This window comes from Biomphalaria glabrata, chromosome 1 (assembly GCF_947242115.1).
Source record: "Biomphalaria glabrata chromosome 1, xgBioGlab47.1, whole genome shotgun sequence".
NCBI lineage: Eukaryota > Metazoa > Mollusca > Gastropoda > Planorbidae > Biomphalaria > Biomphalaria glabrata.
Window position 1 is genome coordinate 5,819,688 of NC_074711.1, and position 18,746 is coordinate 5,838,433.

An 18,746-nucleotide genomic window follows, 5' to 3' on the forward strand; every position below is an offset into this window, starting at 1 on the left:
ACTTCCCTGTCTGACCCTCCTATCTGACCAGCATAACAAACTGACCTCATAATACATCTGCACTGAAGACCTCTCTAGTTATTCTCGATAGCACCGCCGTGTGCTGGAGTCATGAACTGTTATAGGTTTTATATACATTTTCGTTCCAGTTCTTGATAGGTACATGCAGATTTGAATAATTCTTCTCCGATCTCCTTCCGTTTATACTAATGGAGTGGCATAATATTTTATCAAAGATCTCTCTCGTTTTTAAATACAGTATGACATGCAAATCAAAGTAAACTCGGTATAATACAATCTTTTTGTATAGATATGAAAAGACTATTTATGTTATTAAGACCATACACACAGAACGATATACCTTAATTAATCTTAGTATAACATTTTTTATTGATTGAGCTCTCCGGTGCTGAAAACAAGATCACAGGATTTCTTACATAGTTTTAAAAATGTTTGGTTTATAAATGCTTCCATAGTCTGTACGCCGGATACACCAAACGACTTGCTAAGTACGTATGTCTATGCCTCCATTTTATGAAAGGCTCCTATTGTGAAGCATCCTTTGACATGGGATGATATTTTTGAGTCTTTAGTAGAATAATACTTTTCACAATTTATTTAAGCTCACTCTGTCTGTCTGTCTGTCTGTCTGGGTGGATGCTTCTACACGTGTTTTCTCCCACTTCCCATTCTCGTATCACGTTGAACTTTTCCACAATTATTCATTGTCAAAGATAATACATGAATCAATAAAAAAAAGTAAGCAATTAGTTAATCAATTATTGGTAATTAATTTTGTTTTATATAAAAAAAGGATAAATCTTGTAATATTGAAATATATATAGCAGTGATCGAGCGGTGCATTCCCTTATATTGGCTTTGTTTATTTATCAATTTTTGCTGTTTCTTGTTATATTTCATCATAGTATAAAGATCTAGTATAATTTTGTCTATGGTGATATTCTACTATGTAACAGTTGATTCTTTAGTTATGTTCAATCGGAGTGCATAGTAAAACAGGTTAACAAGTAGTTGCATACTGTTCCGAACGCTAAAGAGGAAAGAAAACATAAAATGAGAAGGTGGACTCTTGTATTCCCACAAACCAAACCGATTGCACTTTCTAAAACTAGATCTACTCTTTTTTTTTTTTTCATCTTTCTGTATTTGCTGACCGGCTAGCACATTTGAAAGTATAATGGCCACCGGAAGTCAATGCACTAGACTGAGTAGGCCGGGAAGCTGATCGCTTTTTTTTTTGCTTACTTTTTTTGTTTGTCTTGGTCTGGATTTTGTTAAGTACACTGATTCTAATGACGTCATAAAAAGTAACAAGGCTTTAACATTAGACTACGTTATCTCTCTCTCTCTCTTTCTCTCTCTCTCTCTCTGTCTTTCTCACTCTCTCTTTCTATCTCTCTTGAACTCTTTTCTCTTTGGACTACTTAGCACAACTGCTTACTGTGATTCACACTATATTCTAAATAAAAAATCTAGGTCACGTTTAGTTTAGTTAAAGCTTCTATTTAACATTGCTCGGAAGCTGAGAATTCAATTAACTGCTTTTAACAAATAATCTAATAATCAACCGGGGGGGAGGGGGGAGAGGAGAAACACTCAAAAATTATTAGGGAATGCTTGTTGGGGGGGGGAGGTAGGGAAAAAAAGTGAATCTTTTGTTTGTGAAATGCCAGAGTCTTTAGTTCTGCATTTAATTAAACCACTCTTTCAGTTGTTGTTTCTACTCTCTATGTACAGGATCTACCGAGATATCAAATATCATGGGCTCGGGGAATCTAAACATTGTGAATGTAGACTCCTCAGTGATGTCCGAAGAAGCCAGGGATATGGATTAGAAATATTATTGCGACACAGGGCACACATTTGATGCCCTGAGAAAAAAAGACTTGTTGAAGATAGGCGCAGATGGCGTAATGAAAACGTATATAAACCACCGGTGGACAACGGCTTTGTCTGCATCACACGTGAAAAAAAAAACTGTGCAGGTCGCAGCTGGTTCTGTGTAGCCACGTGAACCACTGCACTCATCATTAATCTTCGGAATCGAAGACATTGCCGTTATTTTTATGGTCAGAATTAGGTCATAAATAATTTCAAACAGAGAATAGTTTTGTTGTACGCGTCTTGGGACCATCTAGCGCAGGGGGTTCTCAACCTGTGGGTCGCGACCCTCGTAGGGGTCGATTGACGTTTGGCCAGGGGTCGCCTAAGACCATCGAAAATATGGATTGTATTTGTCTATTCTTTCATTGCTGTGTGGATGGGGGTCGCCGCAGAGTGGGGATTGTAAAAGGGGGTCGCCGAGCTTAAAAGGTTCAGAACCGCTGATCTAGAGTTACAACTTAAGACTGAAACATTAACTCTCTCATTAATGTTAAAAGTTTTACATTTAAAACTTATATATAAGTTCTTATATTGTTTTACCATCACCATCACAAAAGAGATACAAGACACCGATAGCAAAGACAAACAGACACAGACGCTCTTTTGTTCCCCTGGCAATCAAATCATTAAATAGAAACAATCTGATATAAACTTTGTCACATGTAAATTATGAGTGCGTCTGGTGTGAATGTACACTTTGGTTTCTTATAGTTATAATGTTTTTTGTTTGGTGTAATGCACAAATTGTAAGACAAATTTCCATACGGACAATAAAGATTATTATTATTATTATTGTTATATAAATGTGGGTTTAGTGCGTTTTAATATAAGCATTTTCTTTTTATTATTATTTTTACAACTTATTACTTCTTGTTTAAACTTAAAAGGTCAACGATGGCGCTACTTGAAGATGTCAAATTGACCACTGTTATTGTATTCCTTTTATCATTAACAAAATGGTAACAAGACACACCATTCAACGGACATACGTAGAACAAACTAGAACGCGTTACTTCTTCTTACTCTTCTAGAGATCTATCTAGACACCAGGGAGACGACTTCATTACAGAGACGAAGGTCAGTTTCACGTTTCTAAAAATTAATGAAGACCCCAGAGTCAGCCCCCCCCCCTGTGGGACTTAATGACATACGTCAGTGATGCCCAAAGTACGGCCCTCGAACTTGGTTCCATCCGGCCCGCCGAAACGTCGGCACAAAAAAGTAGAAAATCCTCCCCCCTTCAAAAAAGTTGAAAATGTATCTTTACCTTCGTTAGGGCTCTCGCTTTTTCTCTGATGGATTGGTACCATGACGTTTAACGAAATGAGTTTATGAAATGGAACTCTGAATGTAGAGTCTACCAGAAAAAGTGAATGGATCTTTTTGAGGAACATAAGTCAATATAATTGTTTTGTAAAGAAAGTCTGACTGTTTCAGAAACAACAACATATAGAGAGGCATTATAAAACAAATATGAAGGCCTTCTTGGTTTGAGCCGCGTATAAAAGGTTAAACTACGACTAGAGATTGGAGGGTCGGTGGGAATATTTACCAAAAAGAGACAAGAAAATAAGTTGGTGATAAAGCTAACTAAAATGTTGCTCACATTTTAAGTAGAGAAATGAAGCCATTTTTAGATGCGTAAAAAATGCCCCAATAAATATCCCATTAAATTAATGTAAGTACTAGGTTCAATAGTTTTAAATCGCTTCAGGTGAATTTTGATTTCATTTTTGTTTTTTTTACCTTTTTGTTGATGTGGCCCGCGACACGCGTGTCGAAAGTTAAAATGGCCCGCAGGTCGAATTAGGTTGAGCATCACTGACAAACGTAGAAGAAAAAAAAAAAACTCAACTCAAAAAGATTAAAAGTTCAAGCCTGTAAACACAGTACAAAGTAAATAGCGTTGTAGAATGTTTGTATTATTTGCATTGAAGAACAAGTCACTTATATTGATAGTTTTAATATCAAAATTTCTAAAGAAAAACAAAAACATATTCTGGCTGTATTACCAAATATTGGAAACTTGTTTGTTTTTTTTTTCGGTTATAAAACGTGGTCGCTTTTACTCTGTTTTTATTGGCTCAGATGGAAGGGAATTGGTAGTTTTTTTTTCTTCAGCTTTTTGCTGTTGAGCTGTTTGGTGTTGAGCTGTTTGCTTTTGAGCTGTTTGCTGTTGTGCAGCCTGTATCGAGAAATAATAATTTGCTTTTTTTTTCTGTTTTCAAAAGGAGGGGGTTAACTTGCTGTAAAAAAAAAAAAAAAAAACTTTTAGGAAGCACATCCCAGGCCATAGAAAAATAAAATTTTAAGAATCTAATTACATTTAATGGAATTGTTGATTTTAGTATATGAATGTATTACATTGTCATATTTTATAAACTATTTTTTACTACTATACAGGATGATTATTATATGTTATTGTATTACAGGATTGAATTACAGGATTGTATTGTGTGGTTGTATTGCGTGGTTGTATTGCGTGGTTGAATTGTGTGATTGTATTGTGTGATTGTATTGTGTGATTGTATTGTGTGATTGTATTGTGCGGTTGTATTGTGCGGTTGTATTGTGTGATTGTATTGCGTGATTGTATTGCGTGATTGTATTGTGTGATTGTATTGCGTGATTGTATTGTGTGATTGTATTGTGTGGTTGTGTCCTCTATGTGTACTGTTTCAAAAGTAAATACTGTAACATACTGGATTCAACAATTTACTTATTCTTTCGAATCGTCTTTCTGTATTGTAGTTTGTGTCTTTTGGACTGAAAAGTGTAGAAGTGTTGAAATATGTTTTTTAATGATTTGTTTCTGTCGAGTTCAAGTAATGTTCACCCTATATGCCTCCGCCGTCTGCCCTCACCACGCCTTTGTCAATTTGTTCTAAGAGAGAGAATAACAAGACGGGAAACTACATTTTTACCGCATCACGTCATCACCGTCAAGACGATATAATTTTTTTTTTCCACTTTATTTAGGAAATGATTTTTTTAAATGTATGCAGATGCAACCAAATTATGACTTATCTCTATATAGTACGCTTAGTACATTTTGTATATAAAACAAAATTAATTAATATAGACTAACTGTTTGACTACTTGATTAATTGTTGACTTATTCATGTGTTGTCATTGACAATGAATAATTGTGCGGAGTTTCAACTTGATCCGAGAATGGGAAGTTGGAGAAATAACGTGTTACAAGATTCCAACCAGCAAGAGTGAGTTGATATAAGCTTTGTAAAAACGTTTTGTAGTTTCCCCTCTTGTCTACGCCTCTCTTAGGTGTAACACGCAGCCTGACCATTAAAAGCGAGACCTCTCTTACACAATTGCATATAATTTAGTGGCACGCACAGCTTTGAAAATCTGCCAAAATGGCGTATAGGTTGAAGCCTCAGCTCCTATCAATAAACTAAACACAGACGGACACACAAACGCACAGTAGCACTCACGAGCAAACATTTACAAACAATCAGCAACATGCTCGCCAACACACAAGGCCACGCACGACCTGCAATGGCAGGTGGGTTTTGAACACTTCAGGTGGTGTTAGGAATAAGTGAAAGGGGTGAACGAACAGTTTAAACGCTAGGTGAGAGACCAATTTAAAAATACTTGAAAGTATGTGCAATACGAGCCACGTCTAGATCTGAGCTCAGGGACCTCTAAAATTTGGACACACACTACAAGTATTTATCTATAGATCATACTTGAAATCAAAGACAAGTATTTTATTTTTTTACTTTCTGTCAGTTAATAAGAAGCGCCACTTGTTGTTAACTGTTTTATGACACCATCATTTCAGAAATCTCTAACATTTTGTTGTAGAGCTAAAAATAAATCATCAAAGTCCAAGGGCGCTAAAAATAAACACAGATTTAATGTATACAAATTTTAACTTCTATCTAAAGTTGTGTATTCAGTATTTTAAATCGAAACCCTAAAATGTCACCCTTTTCATACAACGGATCATTGGGTGTTAACTAGATGTAGAACCTTGAGTTTTATCTGGATCTAGATCCTTGGGTGTTAGCTAGATCTAGATCCTTGAGAGCTAGTTAGATCTAAATATTCTCTCACAAAAAGACAACACATTCATCGGAAAAAAATTGACGTTGACATTGATAGATGGAAAAATAATGTTTAGTCTAAATATATATATTAAAAAAAAAAAAATCTAGTTTAAAAATTGTTGTTATCACAGAAATCGAAAATATTAACCTCACGTTTGATAAGATTTCAAGGGTACAGAACGCAAACAAAATTTGTTTTGTATTGGACATTGATTCTAGATGCTTTGTGTTTCTACTAAGAAGTGTATATGATGCAGGGGAGGTAATATGAAACTAAGAAGTGTATATGATGCAGGGGAGGTAATATGAAACTAAGAAGTGTATATGATGCAGGGGAGGTAATATGAAACTAAGAAGTGTATATGATGCAGGGGAGGTAATATGAAACTAAGAAGTGTATATGATGCAGGGGAGGTAATATGAAACTAAGAAGTGTATATGATGCAGGGGAGGTAATATGAAACTAAGAAGTGTATATGATGCAGGGGAGGTAATATGAAACTAAGAAGTGTATATGATGCAGGGGAGGTAATATGAAACTAAGAAGTGTATATGATGCAGGGGAGGTAATATGGAACTACGAAGTGTATATGATGCAGGGGAGGTAATATGAAACTAAGAAGTGTATATGATGCAGGGGAGGTAATATGAAACTAAGAAGTGTATATGATGCAGGGGAGGTAATATGAAACTAAGAAGTGTATATGATGCAGGGGAGGTAATATGAAACTAAGAAGTGTATATGATGCAGGGGAGGTAATATGAAACTAAGAAGTGTATATGATGCAGGGGAGGTAATATGAAACTAAGAAGTGTATATGATGCAGGGGAGGTAATATGAAACTAAGAAGTGTATATGATGCAGGGGAGGTAATATGAAACTAAGAAGTGTATATGATGCAGGGGAGGTAATATGAAACTAAGAAGTGTATATGATGCAGGGGAGGTAATATGGAACTAAGAAGTGTATATGATGCAGGGGAGGTAATATGAAACTAAGAAGTGTATATGATGCAGGGGAGGTAATATGAAACTAAGAAGTGTATATGATGCAGGGGAGGTAATATGAAACTAAGAAGTGTATATGATGCAGGGGAGGTAATATGAAACTAAGAAGTGTATATGATGCAGGGGAGGTAATATGAAACTAAGAAGTGTATATGATGCAGGGGCGGTAATATGAAATGACAATCTTGTTTCGCCTTTCTCATTTCTTAAGTGCTTGACACTCTTTTACTTTTAACTTGGTTGGGAATGTATAAATAGAGAAGACATACTTTTTGGGGTCGTTCCATATATCGGGAGTTTGATATTAATTTTATTCTAGGATAGCGGTTCTCAACCTTTTTAGCTCCGCGACCCTTAATACAATTTTTCAATCGGCGGCGACCCCCATCCATAAATTTTCATTCATAAGCCTAGGTAGTGTAAATTAGCTGATGCTATGAAATCATTATCAAACTGTAGATCACTGGTTGTTAATTCCATTGTTAGGGACTGAACATAGAGCGAGAGCTTTATTTAGTGTAAAATAAATTTATACTTCAGTGACAAAAAAAAAGTGTATCTTTTATAACTTTCATTTATTTACTTTGTTTTATTGTGTGTTTATGATATTCATATTGTATACATAACTGATAATTTAACAGTATTACTAAGCATGAAAAAAGTACAGTCTTTGACACAATAAACTTAAGCTGTAATAGTGTTGCGACAGTGTTTTGAAACACGCTAAAGTTATTGCGAAGGTTGAGCTTCTTTTTAGTTCACTAAATAAGGAATTCACATTTTCTGCATCAAGTTTATTTCTGTATTTAGGTTGATAACAGGCAGAAAAACAATGATACACAAAGATATATCGTTGGAAATGGAAGAGGAAGTCGCGTATTCTCAAATAGAACATAATGACTGCAAACACTAGATCCAGAATTGTATAATTGACGTTGATGAGAGATCATATTTAGCTCCCTTGCTATTGGTGTAATGCTTGTGGCAGTATCTTTGTTGCTAATATATATCGATGAATCATAGATTGAGTTACGATGCATTTGTAAGGTGACTTTTTCTCTACCACTCACTTAAATCCAGCAGAATTTGTGCAGACACGACAAATATTTTTCCAAGAGGTCTTTTACTTTTCCAAAAATGAACTTTGTCAATGACATCACGTGCAGCAGAGGTAATTTCAAGAAATTTACATCGAAACTAATCTTAATAATCGCTATTATGTAAATATCTCAAGAAAAACTAGTAGGCCTAATTGTGAACAATTTACTTCGTCTGTGGATTCATAAATCTGGATGCCAAATATTGGAAATGGATAAGATATCATATTTCATGAATTACCTGATTGATAATATCAGGAGACGTGTCAATTTTTTTTTCTGTGAGCAGTGTCATTAGATAATGAAATTCTGACAATATTAACTCTTGGTAATGGTGTGAGGTTTCATGGCTCTGGCAATATTAGCTCTTGGTAATGGTGTGAGGTTTCATGGCTCTGGCAATATTAACTCTTGGTAATGGTGTGAGGTTTCATGGCTCTGGCAATATAAACTCTTGGTAATGGTGTGAGGTTTCATGGCTCTGGCAATATAAACTCTTGGTAATGGTGTGAGGTTTCATGGCTCTGGCAATATTAACTCTTGGTAATGGTGTGAGGTTTCATGGCTCTGGCAATATTAACTCTTGGTAATGGTGTGAGGTTTCATGGCTCTGGCAATATTAACTCTTGGTAATGGTGTGAGATTTCATGGCTCTGGCAATTCTGAGAGCCACCAAATACAAAGCTTCAAGGGGCTGCTATGTTTTAATTATGCTACTTAACAACCTAGTCAAGTCTGGATCTCTTGACTTATATCAGCCTTCAAAACTAAAATGCTTCCTTATTCGGTAAAGCTCGGAGGTTGGTCGGCCTCATGCGTATGGCAGAGAGAACTTCGTTACAAATGACGCATTAGTCAGCCCAACTTTTTTTAGTTTAGTTTATTGGCGATTGATTCATAATGTGTGTGGTAATAATGTAATCAAAGTAATGTCCATCTACTTCATTATTAGAAATGTAAGCTAGATGCAAACCAAGCTTGCTACAAATCTGCTTGTGAAAACACGTGAAAACACGTGAAAACACGTTAAAAACGTTTTTAAAAAAAACTTCCGAAGAAAAATAGTAAAAAAAAAAAAAAAATCAAACGGTCACTCGACCCGCAAAGGGGTCGCGGTCCACAGGTTGAGAACCCCTGTTCTAGGGATTTCGTTTTCAGAATAAAATGTCTTGGGCTCTGGGAGATTCGAACTATGTGGTTGTGATGTATTAAATCATTTCATGCCTTAAAAGAATATTTAAAATATTAGTTGCTAAGTTTTTCTCACAAATTCTATAATCTCCGATTATGCTTGGATGTTAGGTTACTACACTTTGTATTTAGAAATTAAGAACTGTATTAAGCAACAAACGCCATCGTCATATTGTATTACATTATTTAGTCACAACATACTAGAAAAAAAATGTATATAAAAATAAAAGCAATTTCTTTCCAAACGGCATAGAGACTTTTAAACGGGATAGCCTGGAAAATGAATGCGTTAGATTTAGAAGATTTGAAATCTGTAATTAGACGGTAGAGTCTAGATAACATCTGTACATGAAATGAGATGAGATTTCGTAATTCAGTGGAAAGTTACGTGTGAAAAACAGAGTGTGAGAAGAAGAGGGCAGGGGAGAGGGTGGGGGGGGTGGTCAAGAGATGCAGGTCAGTTGAGGTCAAAAGATACACACTGGACGGCTCGGACTGCCTCGGACATTCCCGCCTCTCTAAAAACCCATCAATAGCACCGAAATCGGACGGGAACAGCGTGTAACGTGTAGGCTGCATGAATCTCATCGATTGATGTAGAGTTTAGGCTAGGGGGATATACAGGGATGTCTTAGGGTGACACTTCCTCTCTCTCTCTCTCTCTCTCTCTCTCTCTCTCTCTCTCTCTCTCTCGCTCTCTCTCTCTCTCTCTCTCTCTCTCTCTCTCTCTCTCTCTCTCGATGATCTTGTCTTTTCTCTTATTTTCATATTCGTTTTATCGTTTCTCTGGTTCTTCTCTCTTTTTCTTTCAACTTTTTTCTGATTTGATTTTCCCCTCTCTCTCTCTTCTACTTTCTCTTCTTTCCTCTGACTTCTCTGCATTCTCTTATATTCTTCTCTTTCTCTTTCAATATCTCTTATTATTCTGAGTATATACTTATTTCGTGTTTTAAAATATGTTTCTTTTCTCTACACTTTTTCCTCTTTTTTTTTTTCTTTCATTTTTCTATCTATCCTCTCACTCTTTCGTCTTTCTCTCTATCTCTTTTTTTCTTTCACTCTTTTCTTTATCTTACCACTTTCTCTCTGCTATAGAGGTCGCGGTGGCTGGGGGGTTTAAGCGCTTGGATTCCGAACCTATGGTCCTGGGTTCGAATCTCTGTGTAGACTGGGATTTTGAATTTCGGGATTTTTAGGGCGTCCCTGAGTCCATCTAACTCTAAAATAGTTTGGGGGGGGGGAAAGGCGGTTGGTCGTTGTGCTGGCCACATGACACCCTGCTCGTTAACCGTTGACCAAAGAAACAGATGACCTTAACATCATGTTTGTTTGTTTGTAAAATGTTTTACATGTTTCGGACGTTCCTTCAGAGTTGAAGATAGTTTACTTCCTAGTCCAAACCTCCCGCAGGACGACGGGGGATGGGAGAGGGAAGGATTTGAACCCTCGACCATCGATAAATCCGAACGACAGTCCAGCGCGCAAACCGCACGACCAGGCAGCCATCATGCGCCTTATAGATTGCAAGATCTGAAAGGGGAGACTTTACTATTACTTTGCTTTTTTTCTCTCTTCTTCTTCTCCCCCCTCTCTCTCACTCTCTCTCTCTCTCTCTAAGTGTCTCTTGCTCTCTACGCTCTCTCTCTCTCTCTCCATCTCTATTATGGTCTACATAACATAAACATTTTCTAAACTATTATACAGGCACGTTCATTTACAAACATGTCTGTTGAAGATCGCACTGTTAAACTGAGAACCCTGTCCGTTGAACCCTGTCCGTTGAACCCTGCCGGTGGTCATCCCCTCTGTTCTTAATGTATTTAGGGCTAGCACTTCTCATTCCCGATGGAATGTCCGAGAATGTTGACTTAGGTCATTTATTATCCACTGCATGTTCATAGGTCAGGGATTTGATTCACACACCTGGAATCACCAACGTACAATTCCATCCAATACTTAACTCTTTCTCTCCGTAATTATTTACCACATTCTGGTAGAATCAACGTTGGTATCGTCAGTTAGGAGAGAAAGAGTTAAGAATGAATAGCTTTCAAAACTCTAAGATTTCAATTTTTTTTTTTTGACTATATAAAAAACAGACACAACTGCAAAATAAACATTTTTCTCAAAGCTTAAAATGTTATTTATTTATCCTAATTTTAAAATAAACTTTGCTTCATTAAAATGTGAAGCAATTTCCAAAAAAAAAAAAAAAAAATTATGGTTATTTTTTTTTCAAGTTTGTTTGAATTATGTTTTTCTTTTTGATTGAAAACATTGAAAACTGAATAAAAATGTCCTGGGAACTGAATGTGATTGCTTGAGATGAAATGTTTTAATTTTGTTTCCTTACTGGCAGATCTAGAAGTGTAGAGTTTCAGATGTTTCATCCGCTAGTCTCATCAGTAACAAACTAAGAGCCAAAATAGCACTTTAATTAAACGAGGTTTCTCTTTCTCCCTGCCCTCCTGATTATCTAAGTGTATTTTTAAAGTCCTATTCCTCCTCTGCCTCACACACATATTTTTCACCTCTTTACCCTCCTCCCCTGACACACACTTACACTCATACACACACACACACACACACACCCAAACATCCTTTTATATTAAAAAGCTTTCAAATAAATTTAAAAAAATAGACGACCTAATAACCATAATTAAAATAAGAAGGATATAAAGTGACGGATAGATAGCCCTACGTTCCAAGCTGGTACAAACGTTTAGGGTCAAGTCTCCCAGGAGTTGTCGAGGGGACAGAAAAGATGAATGAAAGATGGACAGAAAAGTCAATTACATTTCTTCGCTTCTCTCCTTCATTCCAACGTCAGACGGTACGTCCGTAACGCCGGTTGTTTGTTCTCAACACCACCAACAGCAGACAACCGAGCAGGTCACCGAGAGAGTTAGTCTTCCCCCCTTTAATCCGAAGCTTTAAATTATTTAACGAGTAATTATCGGAAAGTCATTTCCCAGGAAGTCGCTTCCGCTTTGTTAGATAATCCTGTTAAATACCCTGTGATCTGGGTCAACGGCGAGGACAAATGTGTCTCCCTGTCCTGGAACTCTGGAACTAAACCTCTTATGGTAAAAAGTAAAGTTTCCCCTTTCAGACCTTGCGATCAATGGGGCAGATGATGTTAAGGTCATCTGTTTCTATGGTCAACGGTTAACAAGCAGGATGTTATGTGGTCAGCACAACGACAAACCGCCCTTACTTTCCCCAGCTAAAGTCAGGTATCCATTAGAGTAGGGTGGCCTCAGGGACGCCCTAAGAATCCCAAAAATTCAAAATCCCAGTCTTCACCGGGATTCGAACCCAGGACCTCAGGTTCGGAAGCCAAGCGCTTAACCATTCGACCACCTCTCCCCCAAACCTCTTATGGTCGAGTCAATTTAGAAAACGAAACATTGGGCATTGTGTGTAATGGTAACAATACTAAAGAAGTGACAGCATATGGCTTCCCCCTGCCAGATAAATGTAATAACATTCTGGACAAAAGGAACGTTTGACCGAAGCTTAACTTGTTTCTGCAAATATTAGACGTAGACTTATTGTATACGTATCTCCGCCATCTGTCGGTCCCAGGCCCGGGCGAAAAAAAAGGAGGAAGGTTTTGCGCCCGGGGCTTGCGACCCCACCCTGTAAAACCACAATTGCTACAGAAACAGCAAACTTGACACATAAAGAAAATTATACATGTGGCGAGGGGCGGCCAGCCCCCAACGACGGTGTAGGCCAAAACTCAACCGATACATGGCACGCCCTTCAACGCCAAGAAACCAACTCGAATTGGTACATGGAACGCCAGAACTCTGAACCAAAGCGGTAAACTGGCCCAACTTTTAAAAGAGTTTGACGCCTAACGGCTGGACATCCTTGGGATCTACGAGATGCGGTGGACGTGAAGTGGACAAATAATCAATGATGTCAAGACCATAATATTATCAGGACACGATACGGAACACATTGGTGGTGTAGGCGTCATCATGTCTAAAACAGTAACCTCAGCGCTAATTGCTTGCAAACCAGTCAGCGATCGCATTATTATAGCTCGACTCCAAGCAAACCAAATCAAAATCACTGCCATCCAAGTATATGCCCCTGAAGAAGCTATCATTAAAGATAATTTCTATAATCAACTTCAAACCACACTTGATAAAACACCCACTCAAGACCTAATTCTACTGATGGGAGACTTTAACGCCAAAATCAATCCCGAACCGAACTGGCTTTGAATAAGTATTGTTAAAGGTGTTATTCACTTTCAAAATTAATTTAATGCGAGCCTGGAATTAAAGAAGAATTTAGATATGAAATCAGAAGCCCTGAAAAAATGTATACAGTAGAGCAGGTCACTTCTATCTATGATCCATTGTATACAAAATAAGCGCTATTTCTTGCATCGTGAAGAAAAATAGAGTGTTTAAAACTATGATATATATAATTAGGCTCTGTATTAAAGAAATGTCAGGAATTAGTCTAAACTGCCATTCAAAGATATAAAAAAACACACTTTTAAAATCCATTTACAAACTTGCATGTTAAAAACTTACTAAAATTATACCTTATTCTTGACAATCGTCAGTTTAGAGACTTTCCAATTATTTCCAAGGCTAAACATAAACTTCACATTTTAAAAATTTGGTTCTTTAATTTGAAAGTGTTTTTGTTTCAAAAAAATCACCCTTGAAAGGTTGCATCCACATAGAGCTTCGTTGAACGCATGAATAAAAACATAAATTGCTTCTCAAGCTTGTAATGTTCTGCAGATTAATTCTGCTTATTAATCCGACATCACGCTGGCTTGTTGTTCTGATTAGAGACTTTGAAGAGTGCTATACATGTTTTATATTAACTATTCGGATTAAGAAAACTTTGTAAAATTAAAATAAATGCCTATTAGAATTTATATATGTTTAGCAATACAATATCGTGAGAATTTTGATTAGCTTTTAAAGTTTAGCGTTTTATTTGTAAAAGTTTATGATTTATATTTCCTAATTTATAATAATATGTGTAATAGGAGTTCAGATTCGGATAGAGAGTTTTCAAGTATTGGGGCTTTACTATTAAAGACAGGGATGAAAGAGTTTTCTTGTATTTCGGATTTACGAGATCTTAAGAAGGAATACGTTAATAATTTATTAGTAACACGAAAACAAAATAATTGGACTAATTAGTCTGTTGATACCAATCGGTCACAATAATCATAATTTTCCTATAAATGTAATTTGATTTTTATTACATTTACTTCCCTTAGTGAAAAAAAATACACGTGAATTTCCTTTCCAAACAAAATCTCACATGCTTGTCAATAAATTCATTATCTCATGTAAATAATTGGTAATCTCATTATCAGAGGTTCGCATTAGTTACAGAGTAAGCCTCCCGGCAGTTGCCAGGACTTTCATTAGCTTAAGAATGTGCTGTTAATAAATGAGTAGTTCTCCTGTGTGCACAACTGGCACAGACATAGACTATTGATTAGTATCAGTTGGTACAACCTGGCTTTGACACAATTCATTGCGCTTAATTAGACATAGTGTGTCTAATGGAACGCTGCCTTGATCTATCAATGTCTGCGCAGACATGAGCTCCATTTTAAGAGGATGGGTGGTCTGTCTGGTCAGATATTAATATTTAATGAACCTGTCAAACACGGGTACTTAAGAGATGGACTTGAAGTGTGTGACCAAACCATACGAAAAAAAAAAGAAAATTCAATTCTTAGACCTTGGTGTCCATGCAGCAGATAGCCCCCGTTCAATGAGGGTGCCATGTGGCCAGCACAACGATCTACTACTTTCCCCCAACTTATGTCAGGTACCAATTAGAGTACGGTGAACTCGAGGCCGTCCTAAAAATCCTGAGCTTTGAAATCCTAGTCTTCACTAACCGCTTTCCCAGTTCTCCGCCACGCCCACCTAACCAGGTGAAACCGGTCTTTGAATATATCTTTTCATGTTCTAACAGATTTCATCAATGAGATGATGTTTACACTCCAAACTGGCACTCTGGTCAGGGAGATTAAACTTACCAGGACATTTTGACATAGAGGCTCCAGTCTTCTAGATTATTGCAAGTGCACCATGTTCGCACTTGTCTAGTGCTGTACAGGAACAAATTGCACATATCTAGTGCTGTACAGGAACAAATTGCACATATCTAGTGCTGTACAGGAACAAAATGCACATATCTAGTGCTGTACAGGAACAAATTGCACATATCTAGTGCTGTACAGGAACAAATTGCACATATCTAGTGCTGTACAGGAACAAAATGCACATATCTAGTGCTGTACAGGAACAAATTGCACATATCTAGTGCTGTACAGGAACAAAATGCACATATCTAGTGTTGTAAAGAAACAAATTGCACATGTCTAGTGCTAAGCAGAAACAAATTACATATATCTAATGCCATAAATGAACAAATTGCACATATCTTGTGTTGTAAAGGAACAAATTGCAAATGTCTAGTGCTAAGGAACAACACATTGCACATATCTAGTGCTGTACAGGAACAAATTGCACATATCTAGTGCTGTACAGGAACAAATTGCACATATCTAGTGCTGTACAGGAACAAATTGCACATATCTAGTGCTGTACAGGAACAAAATGCACATATCTAGTGCTGTACAGGAACAAAATGCACATATCTAGTGCTGTACAGGAACAAATTGCACATATCTAGTGCTGTACAGGAACAAATTGCACATATCTAGTGCTGTACAGGAACAAATTGCACATATCTAGTGCTGTACAGGAACAAATTGCACATATCTAGTGCTGTACAGGAACAAATTGCACATATCTAGTGCTGTACAGGAACAAATTGCACATATCTAGTGCTGTACAGGAACAAATTGCACATATCTAGTGCTGTACAGGAACAAATTGCACATATCTAGTGCTGTACAGGAACAAATTGCACATATCTAGTGCTGTACAGGAACAAATTGCACATATCTAGTGCTGTACAGGAACAAATTGCACATATCTAGTGCTGTACAGGAACAAATTGCACATATCTAGTGCTGTACAGGAACAAATTGCACATATCTAGTGCTGTACAGGAACAAATTGCACATATCTAGTGCTGTACAGGAACAAATTGCACATATCTAGTGCTGTACAGGAACAAATTGCACATATCTAGTGCTGTACAGGAACAAATTGCACATATCTAGTGCTGTACAGGAACAAATTGCACATATCTAGTGCTGTACAGGAACAAATTGCACATATCTAGTGCTGTACAGGAACAAATTGCACATATCTAGTGCTGTACAGGAACAAATTGCACATATCTAGTGCTGTACAGGAACAAATTGCACATATCTAGTGCTGTACAGGAACAAATTGCACATATCTAGTGCTGTACAGGAACAAATTGCACATATCTAGTGCTGTACAGGAACAAATTGCACATATCTAGTTTTTTAAAGAAATAAATTGCATATGCCTGGAGGTGTAAAGGACTAATTGCAGATGTTCAACTCTGTGCAAGTACAGACAGTTTAACCAACCCTAGCTTTGTACTAGCTAAATGAAACGAAGAACACCCAAATAGAAGTTAGAAGCAAGTATTACCACTGAACAACTGGTTACACTGAATGGTCTATGACAAAGCCCATTCAAGACAAAACACACCAGTTTAAGCCGGTCATCAAGTTCCTCTAACTCGGTCGACATCGATAGAACAAACTAACCAAGAAACCAAAGTATGGATTTTGACTTGTTTTCAAACAGCCAAGCCTGAAGCATGTAATTAAAGAACGAGAACTTCTGACTTACTATAGTTGTGAAGAGGACTTGAAATATGCTAATTCTAGACTTCCTAAAGTCCAGTATCAATGTAATCAAAGTTGATGGTCGAATTGGAACTCTCTTGAGATGGAGTCTTAAAACCACCTACAACGTTGATTTCTAGCTATTGATGGAAAGTCTGGGCTTGAGGTCGCCCCTCTGGGTCAATATTAGACTAAAGTCATTTTCTAACAGAGACTCTGGACACAGACATTGACCTGATCTGTTTAATGTAGCTTGGTTTATGTCCAAGAGAACAGGGAATAAAGAAAATGAGGCTTTGAGGCCTATGGTGTTAGAGGAGATAAACCTAGTACGAGGCTAGAATATGAATGTTTTGTATATGCCTCATAATGATCATTACTTTTTCTTTGTGTTCGACATCTCAGAAAATGGTAAAGTAATTTAAGCATTAGTGTACTGTCCACTATATCATAACTTTGTTTGCAAAATGTGAGTCTAATGTGATCAAACCTAGCCACTAGATCTTATCTTATATTATACAGACGTAACTTCAAAAAAGAAGATGGTTACGTCCTATGCGTCATGCATCTAGTCATGAATGCTAACCAATGACTTAAATTCTGCCATGTTACTGGTTTTCCTGGCGCCATTAAAAAAATACGTAACATAAGATGTGATATTTGATGATTTTGATGCCATAGGCAAACAACTCTTAATAACAAAGTAGTAAAGAAACAAAAATTTGATATACAGGCTTATGCATATTTATTTATTTAGGCACATTGTGTATATTACATTAGCATTCCTTTTTTTTTATTTCAAAATATATGTCTTTTTTTTTGTTGTTAGCTGCTACTTATATGTATATAAAACTTAATCAATTACAAAATGTAGATAAGTGAATGCGTTTAAAAAGACTAAAAATGTACAGTTGCCACTCTCAAACGAAATACTACCAGCATAGAGCATCAATATTCCTAAACATTTATCTTATCTTATCTAATACAGACGTTACTTCAAAAGATAAGATGGTTACGTCCTACGCGTCGTGCATCCAGTCATGCATATTAACCAATGACGTAAATTCTGCCAAGTCACTGAAATTCCTGGCCAGCCCAGGCAATCCATTCCATGCTCTAATAACACTAAGGAAGAAGGAGTATTTGTACAAATTTGTCCTAGCGTATGGAACATGGAAGGGTGCCTTTATCTTTTAATTAGAAATAGAAATCGAAGCAGACTTTAAATAATAATTTTAAAGTATTTTTTAGAGCCAAAAAGATATGGAAAAAAAAATCGTAACGATGTTTTGTCGGCAAAGGGTGATAACTAGGCAGTCATATCTTAAAGACTTTGGGAAAATCAGTGTGAAACAAGAAATTACAACACATAAATCAGTACATAGAAATTAAAGCAATTAGTAAATGTCATGTACTTACCCTTTTCCCGCGAGAAAAGCATATGCTTTCTTAGTGGCGGGAACAGCTGGTATATAATCATACGAAACATTCGTCCGCCGATAGCCACTCGTTTTAAGAAAGTATGGTTCATACAACCTGCAGGAGGTCACTGTCCTGCTTGGTCAACGAGGTCATGCTAGTCTGTGCTTCATTGTAAGAAGTGAAATGACCAGTGACAATATTAACGTTACGATTAGACCTAGTCCACTGGTCAGTTGGTGGCAGTAGAAC

At 36.8% G+C, this 18,746-nt stretch overlaps 1 protein-coding gene across 17 annotated transcripts in view; it reads right to left on the bottom strand.

Moving 5' to 3' along the window:
* LOC106071711 (Kv channel-interacting protein 4-like) overlaps positions 1 to 18,746 on the bottom strand; it is a 323,919-nt gene that overhangs the window by 114,590 nt on the left and 190,583 nt on the right. For 9 of the 17 annotated variants that reach the window (XM_056018490.1, XM_056018480.1, XM_056018459.1 and 6 more), the window contains exon 2: positions 18,495 to 18,746. This exon is cut by the window's right edge. The exons of the other annotated variants lie outside the window; for them this stretch is intronic. In XM_056018490.1, coding sequence (XP_055874465.1) covers positions 18,495 to 18,606 — 112 coding nt within the window. In that variant the 5' untranslated portion in view covers positions 18,607 to 18,746. The remainder of the gene's footprint in view (positions 1 to 18,494) is intronic. 17 annotated transcript variants of the gene reach the window in all.